A 9,926-nucleotide genomic window follows, 5' to 3' on the forward strand; every position below is an offset into this window, starting at 1 on the left:
TTTAGGGCAGGAAGGCTGCCGCTGCCTCACGCAGCCAAAGCAGAGTCGATCAATTAGCTGTTCAGTAACCCATTAAAAACCCGCTCAGCTGTGAATGGCTTGGACAGCTGCTGTAGCTAAATTTGCACAGGAGTTCGAGCACGTTACCTGAAACACCTATAAAAACAGGGAGAAAAACAGGCACGCAGAAGGAAATCTTCTGGTTCTCCCTCTTTATCTGTAAGCCCACGGTGAGAGCTGCTCCCAGGTATAGCCTTGCCTTGTGGGATGTTCACCACAAAGGGCAGAAGGGCACTACTGTGCTCTCTCTCCCCCAACTCCATGACAGACACAGGAACAGAGCAGACGGACAGAAAGCCTGCATAGCCATGAAGCTCCCTTCCAGACGGCCTCAGTCAGAGGGATTCCGATCCATTCTGCACAAGCAGGCTGCATTAATGCCACTGCACTCACAGTAGACATACAGTATCCACTGTGTTCTCAGCCAACCCTAGCACACACAACAATATAACCCCAGATGTATCCTTCCTTAGGAATTGTTTCTTAAATTATATTTTTATACAGAGTTGAATTTCTGGAACAATGCATGCACATGAGGCACATGCAGGGTAAACTTCTTTCTCTTACTCACTGGCCTCTAATAATTTTACCACAGGCACTGAAAATAACAGCTTGGCACTGATGCCAGGTTCCTTCCTGCACAAACCCCCAGCAGCAGGGATGGAAAGGAGGTCAGCAGCACTGAGCCTCCCCAGCAGTGACCGAGCAGTTTAAAACACTCATGCCATTTGAAAATGCCACATGGTCTGATCAAGACATGAATATGCTGTATATGCCAGGGGTGAGATGAAATAGTTTATTGACAGAAAATATCCTTGTTTACTGTGGCTACATATTCCCTACATATTTATCTACCACTGATATGATGCCCATTCCGCTCTCAGCACCTTACAAGGCATTTTGGAATCCACTGTGGAGCACGCAGGCCCGAGATGAGGGAGAGGACCAACATGAGAAAGGAAGCCTCTGGTAGGTCTCCCACTCCCCTCAGCAAAGCCTTTGTGCACTTTCACTCTCTGATAAATCAGTGGGGGTCACCAGCTATTACTCAAACAAAGCACAGTACCTCTGTAAAATAATAATGAAAAGAAAAACTGGAAGTGAAGAAGCTACTGCATTCCTATTTTTAACCACTGTTATTATTAATGTGCCACAGTTCTTGTCTCCATCACCACACCATATAATAGTGTTGAGAAATTACTGCAGCATATTGTAATTATTTCAGTAAGGACACTGTGTTTCCATCTGTCAGCTTACACTTGCATTACAATGAAGAACAATGTGATTTAAAAATAAAGTTACATGCACACTGTAATCCATGACCTATCACCTCTTCTGTGCTTACCCAGCCAAATCTTGAAATCATGATTTGGGTGAGATTCCCAGACAAACACTAATTAGAGACTAAAGAAGCAGGGTCCTCCTAACAATGAAGCTGTAGGAAACACTGAAGCTCAACTCCATCAAGAAGGATGCAGCTAAATTTGAAAAAACCTGATTGTGTCCTAGATGTCCCTGTTTAGCACCACTGGAGAACCATATTCAGAGGGAGCTAGACCAGCACTTGGTTGCAGAGACAGTGTTTTCCCCTAGTTAACAGCGACTGACCGAGTTTCTGCTTGCACCTTGTCAGGAACTTAGTTCTTCTTTCCCAGTAAGAAATGGGAATGATCCTATAGCTCTTTTCAAAGACAAGACAAGAAACCACCCTTCCTGCAGCTGTACTGCAAGCTGCCAAACCACAGAAAAATCACAAAGCATTAAATATTTCTGTTTAGAGAACGAAGCCCTATGTGTAGGAACATAGTCTGTCTCCTACAGTCGTGTGGGAGAAGCTTTCTGAGAAGTCAAGCAGGATGAGCTTATAGTCTTGTGGCCTCTGCTTGTGATTCAGGAACAGGAAGTACAATATCACTTAATAATTCACCAATTTATGACCATAAATCAGCCAACCCATTTAATCTTTGCCACATGGAATAAAGCAAACCTTGCAGGATCTGCAGGAATAAGCTGGCAGCTCTGCTTTACCAAAATACCTGCAACATGAATCCAGTGACACAAAATAACATGTGCAAAATAGTCAAACATGCATGGATTGAAAATATGTGGCCATTAAGTGCTGCCAGATGTATCAATTAGACATGTTGGGAGAAAAGAATAATATGAACCAATGCTTTCTCCACTAATCTGTTTCATTTTAGTCAAGCTTTATGGCACAAGTAACAGTGGCAGGGCATGGTTATAATTTTAAAAAGGAGAAAAATAATGTTTATTTTATATGGATAAACCAGCCTTTAAATGGTACTGTTTTTCCAGCCACATTCTCAACTTTAAAGCAGTTAAAAATGACTGGTTGGATACAGCTATTGAATGTTCAGAAAATACGCTGAAACTGCAGTTGTCTAAAGTTAAAGCAATGCCCAGATCTCCATTTAAAACAGAAAATCCCTGGAAAGGCTACTCAGGGGTAATTTCAAGGGCCTGTCTGACATTCCTATGTCATATCTGAGGAAGGAAAGCTGTGGGGGCTGTGGCAACAGAGACCAAGTAGGATCAAACAGCTCAGTGCATTCACCTCCGAGATCTCCTGCAGAGCACGTGGCTCCAGATGCCTTCTCCAAGTGTCTGGACACAGGGATGGTGTACGCCCTTCATGGTCTTGATGCAAGTCAGCTTTTGATCTGTCCTGCGAAGACCCAGGAGCAGCAAAGTATCTCGAGCAAGCAGCCCATCTCCTGCAGGAGGAGCAGGTGATGCCCTTGTAGAGGGGCTCAGTACTGCATCCACAGGAAGCAGAAGTTTGGAAATGGAATTTAATTAACGTATTATTTGATTAATTTGAAGCTGACATCACCTGTTCTCCTAGCAGTAGTCCTGAAAGGGGCTGGGACCCCTATCCAAGCAGGAGCAGTACCTCAGAGGAGCCCTAACCCCCAGGGAGAGGGCAGTACTCTTTAGCATTAAGCTTGGCAGCATTCATGTGATTTTACACAGGCAGAAGAATGGGCCAAATCCTGAACAGGACTAAATCAGTCAAGTTTCATTTTACTGGAAAACTACATAACTCAGTGTCTGACCTGCTGCTTTCCCATGCCAGATGGTATACAGAAGGCAGTTCAAGGCTCCCATTGTCTCCAGTAAGTAAAATATCATTGGTCTCATGCAGGTGGGGACCAAAAAAAAAAAAGCCAACCCCCAAAACAACAGCTCTTCCATCACCCCATTTTTCTGTCCTCTGAGATATCAGAAAGTGCAAATTAATGGTGGCTTTATATGAATCATTTTTTCTACTGCTCATTAATATCCCTTTGTGAAGTGCACATAAATGATATCATCTAACAATTCCTTTTTTCTCAAGTTTTCTCTGAAGTTGCAGGAGGCAGGATTTCCTCTCTATTACATAAGGAGAAGAGGGTGTATTTGTTCTTTTGCTGTTTAATACTTATTAGCATGGTCAGGTTACTCGAGCCAGGCCCTCTTTCCTGATCTTTTCTTGCAGAGGAATTATTCTCGGCAAGGCTCCAGCCTAACCCAATGGAGGGAAAACCAAGTAGCTTAACAAAGAAAGAGATATAAAACAGATGCACCTCCGGGCTTTGACCAACCACTGAGAGCTTCAGCAACAGCATAGAAACAACAAATACAAGCTGGTGATGAGCCTCTGAAGTACAACCATTGCTACTACCATGATAAACTGCTATGATGTCTGTTCTGTGGGGGTCCAATCTTTTTCCATCATCTTGGGAATGGGAAACACAATACAATCCTGGAGGCAAGGTACCACACCTTACCCCTTTCCAAGCAAATTAGCAAACTCCAGTTTGCTGGAGAACTGCCCCTTGTAAAACCCCACCTCTCAGCCCAGACTAAGAGACTGGAGTGGAAAGTAAAAGCCCCACCCTGTCATTTTGTGTAGGGGAACAATAGGAAAAGCGGTTCTACTGCCTCCAGCACCTAGTGCCAGCCGAGAAAGATTAAGTTTTCCTCATGTCTTAATAGGAAAAGACTGCTTCAGAGGTTGGCTCAGAAACTTCTCTTTTTACTAGGTGACAAGAGGGTGTGCTAAAGGTCTCCTGGGGTGGGTAAGGCTAAGAAGAACTTTCAAGTAAGGTGGCACAGCAAGGGTTACCCAGGGTTTGCCTGTCCACCCTCTGCCTCCCAGAAAGCAATTTTGGGCTGAGGTCTACCTACTGTTCCCCCAGCTGGAACACTGACTTAGGTCTCAGACATAGAAACTGAGATTAATTTCCTGCCTTTGAGACACCTCTATGCTTCTGTCTAACCAAACTGAAAACAGCTAACCAGTTAGAAACCTTGGGGAAAAAGAAGGACTGACAGGTTCCTAAGGCTTGCTGTCCATGCCAAGAAAAAAACCAACACCAGTGCTAAGTACAAACCTTATACTGGTATTTGTATTTGTTACTCTACAGGTATGCAAGTAATAACTTTTTTTATAGTGAAAAGAGTCAATCACTGGAACAACCTTCTAGGGATGCAGAAGAACCACGCTGCTAGAGGTTTTTCAAACCTCCTTTAGATAGAGTACAAGTTCTGGCCTTCAAACCCTCTATCAATTTTCATTCAGTCAACTGCAAAGTGTGCTGACAAGAAAAAAAAATAGTTAAGAGGTCTTCACCAAGTTGCTTCTCAGTATTATAAAGCATCATGAAAACCAGTTGGAACACCTCCACTGAAAACCATGCTGGGGAAGGTGCACAACCAATCCCTTGGCTACTTGCAGACTCTGAAGCACACAGTCAGACTGGAGTTTGCACCTTTATGGTGCTGGTCGGTCTTGCACATGCCTGCCCCACACTTCTTCATGGCAGCAGCCAGCTGGCACCCCAACACCTGACAGCCAGAGAAAGCAGTCACAGGGTGTCACAGGAGCCACGAGCTCAGTTTATGGCAAGGAGGGACAGGCCTGAGGCAGCTTTGGATAAGGAGTGGCAAAAGTACCCTTCCCTATGGACCTGGGGTATGGGACAGTTCTGGGGTACTTCCACCATCCTTGTCCAAGGGAAACATCCTCTGGGGTTGGAAACATGGGCCTACTTATTTTCCACAAAAACACTTGTTGCCTTTGACCTGAACTTACCCTTCTGATCATGCTGCCCTTATCCTACATTTTTCTTTACTTTTTCAGTGAGAAGAAGCAGTTGGTTCCCTCATTCCCCCTGAGAATGGGGAGGACGTGAGGGTCAGATAGAGGGGATGACCTGCATCCCCAGAGACAGCTCTGACTCTGTCAATAAATCTCAGATTTTCTGAACAACACCTGCAAGAAACACCACGGGTTTGAGCAAATTCACCCCAGACTTGATACTTCAATCCAATTATGTGTCATGCCTCCTTGTTCATCGAGTTAAGCTCTTCTAAAATTACCCTGTAGTCCTCTGAATGAAAACACCTCGCTCCTTCACTTCAAACACTGTGATAAACATAGATCCTTGTAATATGAGAAAAGAGGGTGAGGACCTTGCTGTATTTCATTATTTTTGCACTACAGCAATGAATTTCAAAATAGCTTAGGAGTAGTAGTCATGCTTACTGATTTAGTGTACATTCCCTTCACTGCTTTTCAGAAATTTAGCACTTCTGGGAACAAGCGTGAAGACCTTGAATTAGTTTTTTTTTTTCCTCTCCTCCCTTCAGCAGGTTACAAAATTACATTTTCTTACTTTTTGTTTCATTTGAATTAAAGTCTGGCCCTCTTTCCTTCCTGCTCGAGTGTTCCCTCAATGCAAAGGGCTCGAAGACAGGAGGAGCTTAGCCTTCTAGCCCCACCTGGAAAGAAGCAGTACTTTTCCCTGTTGTTAACACCTGAAAGAACAAGCCCAAGGGGTTTTAAAGTTACTTGCTGTGACCAGGTCATTAAAAAACAAACAAACAAAAAAAACCACCTCAACCAACCAACCAAAATTTTTTTTAAAATCAAACCCCAAGGCAAAGCCCAACGCAAGCCTTTTAACTGGCATAAAAATCCCCAATATGTAAAACTCAGATTCTCTGCTTCCCTTTACACAGTTTTACTAATCTTCTTGACTTGCTGTGCTGCATTTCTGGACTTAAGAAACCAGGTGAGGCAGCTCCTGGTACTGCAACAAGACTGTACTCCAGCTCCTGAGAGCACCCTGGACTACCCCAGACCACCACTGACTATAAGGGACCAGCAGGAAGGAACTCTCTTATTTATGCACATAAGGGCAGCAGCAAGCAGATGCCCATTAGCACAGCTCACGAGAGCACCTACCGCCACCCAAACAGCCTTCAGATCCACCTCCAGCTTGGGTCATAGCTGGGGACTTGAGCAACACATGTGGGACACCCACAGAGCACCTTGAAAACACACCCATGGATTTTGTGAGGCTGAAGTGCTGGTGAGCCCTGTGCAGTGATATATTCTTGCTTGGAGAAGCAAGAAGTGAATTTCTCCAGCTGACTATCTACTGAAGTTGATTTACCTGGGCAAAGATTAGTTTGCAAGGCATTCTGTCCATTCCCAGAGCTGGGAGGGAGACCGTGGAGCTCAAAAGCAGAATGAAGGCATTTTCTGGCCTCAGCTGAGGCTGTTTTACAGGTGCAGAGCTCCACTGACCCCAGCAATACTCACACAATCAAGAGGAAATTCTTCCCTGAGTTACTGAGTACGGCTTTCCCCAACATGTATTTTTTTTTCCTGCACAGCATTGCTGTTTTCTGTTCCCACGTTTATTTTCCCAGGAAAGTTTTGCAGGCTTGTCTGTGGATACACATCACTCTCATTTCTTTCCAGCTTCTCACGTTATCACAAATTGGATCAAATACAGAAAACCATTGCATCGTACTCACCCTGTGTGATTGATGACACAGATATGTGCAATAAAACAGAACAAAAACAAGTGCTTCTGTCAGGCTCCTTTGAAACTTCAAAGTAGCCAGGAGACATTTCACAGCACCCAGCACAACTAAGTGCCTGTTGGTTAAACTGGACAGAAACTAAGCATCATGCAGTCTAAGGGCAAGAATAAAACAAACTTCTAGCACCACGTTCTGCATACACAGTGGCCAGCTTGGACTAAGGCAGCTTTGTTTTATAAGCCACTACATCTCCCTGCTTTTTTGTAATAGGTGGGCCATCTTGTTTGGAGCTTTTTCCCCCCCAAAATGCTGAAGTTGCAGAACTGACAGCTAACACTTTACTGGATGAAGGCCTTAAAAACCTTTATATATGTATGTAAAAAACAGAAATAAATCACCAAAGTCACTTTTCTTCCAAAACTGTGTTATTAAAATTATTCTGAGACTAGTGATAATCTGAGTTTCTTTCCCCATAAGCTCCACTCTAGCCAACCAGCTGCTGCTTAAAGAAAAAAAAAAAAAAAGAGCCAGAGAGAGAGGGAGAGAAGACAAAGGGGGAAGCACAGGATACCTGAACTAGTGAAGCAGAATACTGATAATGTTAGGCTGAAGCCATCAGCATAACATCTCAATAACCCTCAATATCATCTTCATTTTGGGCATCAAACAGTGGTGGCTGTGAGATGAGATGACAGATGTTTCCTATGTGGGAGCATCAGGCTCCCCAGCAGTGCACAGCAGAGGTAACCCTGGCCACAAATACTGTACTGCAGCACAGGATCTCATATCACTGTCACCATCCTGCTCATATGCCTGACCTCTGCAACCACACCGACAAGAGCTGTTATTCAGCATATTATTGGAAAAGGACAGATATAACAGCTCATCAGTGCTTCCCCTCCCCACAACATCCCTTTCACAGAAGCCAGAGAGTCCCCTGCCCCTACTTATTTCCTGCTGGAAGTCTGAATGGTAGACAGAGAAAGAAGTTACCTTACCTCTGTTGTAAACTAAATGGCAAATCAGCTGGGACAGATTTGACACATGAAGAGTAAAGGGCTAGAGTTATTTCAAAGTTATTTCAAGAGTTATTGCAATCTGCATTTCTGTGGTCCAGCAGAAAGTTTAGTAAAACAGACGCCCCCAGCACCCTTGCTCAATTACAGACAAAAAACAAAACCCAGACTCTAAGCGTTTCATTAACACCTGCGGTACCATCCTGTTGGCCACACGACCAAGTGAGCTTAGCTTGCTCAGTGCAGTCAGGGCACAAAGCCTGGCACAAGAACAGCACTGCCTCCCCAGGCAGGTGCTCCATGTCTCACTCCCCCAAGGATGAGCAGTCCCTCCAGCTCAGGTGCCCCATGACCACTCATTAACAAGCTGTGTCACCCTTGCGGGACGAGCTGTGGCATTCCACACCTGTTACACAGCCCTTCCCCTGCTACTGCCCCCCAGCTTCTGGCAGGAAAGGCAGCTCTCCGTGACACGTCCAAAAGGCTCTTAATGGAGAAACAATCCTTGACCAACCATTAACAGCCCAGTCTCCCCTGCACAGCTGTGTGTACACACACACCTCCTCAGGAGCTCCACTGCCTATCGAGGCTTACAGCAGCTGGATCGAGGGACAGCCACTACAGTCCCAGTTATGACTCAAACAAGGTTTCATGCAAGAAGTGGGAAACATTTAGTAATCCTGGGAAGGAGTGAGTCCCACTAGGATCACACAGCAAGACTCCACAGCACCCAAACCTCAAAGCCTACAATCCTGTGTGGAGCTGGGCCTGCAGATCAGGTGCTGCCTCTTACCTGTTCTCCAGCAGCGTCATGCACACGACCTCCCGCACGCCTGGGTTGTTGGCCTTCTCGATGGAGCAGCTTTGCAGGTTCCAAGTAGCCACCCTTAAGACGGGTCTGCCATCTCTCACCCCCCCAAACATCTCCACAGAGGGGCGAGTGGATATGATCTGGGTTGGACCCCCCGGAGGAAAGTCCAAGTCCTCGCTCTGGAGGCTTAGAGAGGTGGGGCTGGGGTGAGGCTTGGTCATGAAGCTGAGGCCACCATTGGTGTTTGTTGAAGGGGGCCTGGAGCGCTCTGCAAAAATCTGGTGCCTGATTTTGTCCAGAAAGGAGGAATTGATGCAGTCCATCCTCACCAGGTCCTCGATACTTTTGAAGGGCCCGTGCTCTTTACGGTAGTCCACGATGCTGTTGGCGATCTTCTCAGTGATGCCACGGATGCTCATGAGCTGTGCCGGGGTGGCGGTATTGATGTTGATCTTGGTGGCGGACAGGTGGTGCTCAGAGGCCGGGTCCTTGCGCAGGGAGCTGGGCGAGTGCTGCGCCGAGCTGCCCTTGCTGCTCACGCAGATCTCGAACTTCACCTGCTCCAGCTTGGCCGCCCCCACCCCGCTCACCAGCGCCAGGTCCTCCACTTTCTTGAAGCCGCCGATGTACTCGCGGTACTCCACGATGTTCTGGGCCACCACTCGGGTGACCCCGGGCAGGGTCATCAGCTCCTCCTCCGTGGCCGTGTTGATGTTGAGCCTCTCCTGGTTGACGAGGATGTTGCTGAAGTTGCACGCCGCGCTGAACTTGCGGCTGTGGCACAGGTCGGCCGGGTCGCGGGGGATGGAGCGGTGGCAGCCCAGGCTGCCCCCCATCTCACCGCCGCCACGGGCCGCTGCCGGAGCCGGGGGAGCGGGCGCGGTGCGCTGCCCGCCCGCGACTCATGGACCTCGGCGGGAGGCCGGCAAGGGGCGGGCGGCGGCGGGGCAGCTGCCCACAGACCCCGGCCGCCGCACACGCCCGCTCAGCGGAACCCTGCGCCCCGCCGAGGGGCCCCCGCGCCCTTCCTCCTCTTCCTCCTCGAGCACCGCCGCTCCCCGGCGCCGGAGGAACCTCCGCAGCCCGGCCGGCCCCGCTCCGGCCCCAGCGCTCGCCGCTGCCCCGCGCCCCGCCGCGGTAGTAGTAGCTCTGCGGGAGCCCCCGCCCCTCGGCCGGGCGAGGCGGGGCCGCCGCCGCCG

General features: G+C 47.6%; 1 protein-coding gene across 1 annotated transcript in view; it reads right to left on the reverse strand.

Moving 5' to 3' along the window:
• EEPD1 (endonuclease/exonuclease/phosphatase family domain containing 1) overlaps nt 1-9,639 on the reverse strand; it is a 61,765-nt gene extending 52,126 nt beyond the window's left edge. Inside the window, exon 1 of the mRNA XM_088064164.1 lies at nt 8,710-9,639. Coding sequence (XP_087920290.1) covers nt 8,710-9,563 — 854 coding nt within the window. The 5' untranslated portion in view covers nt 9,564-9,639. The remainder of the gene's footprint in view (nt 1-8,709) is intronic.
• Nucleotides 9,640-9,926: the final 287 nt, after the last annotated feature.

Source organism: Pseudopodoces humilis, chromosome 1 (assembly GCF_049639895.1).
Source record: "Pseudopodoces humilis isolate 2021_Gansu_Grassland_sample_001 chromosome 1, ASM4963989v1, whole genome shotgun sequence".
NCBI lineage: Eukaryota > Metazoa > Chordata > Aves > Passeriformes > Paridae > Pseudopodoces > Pseudopodoces humilis.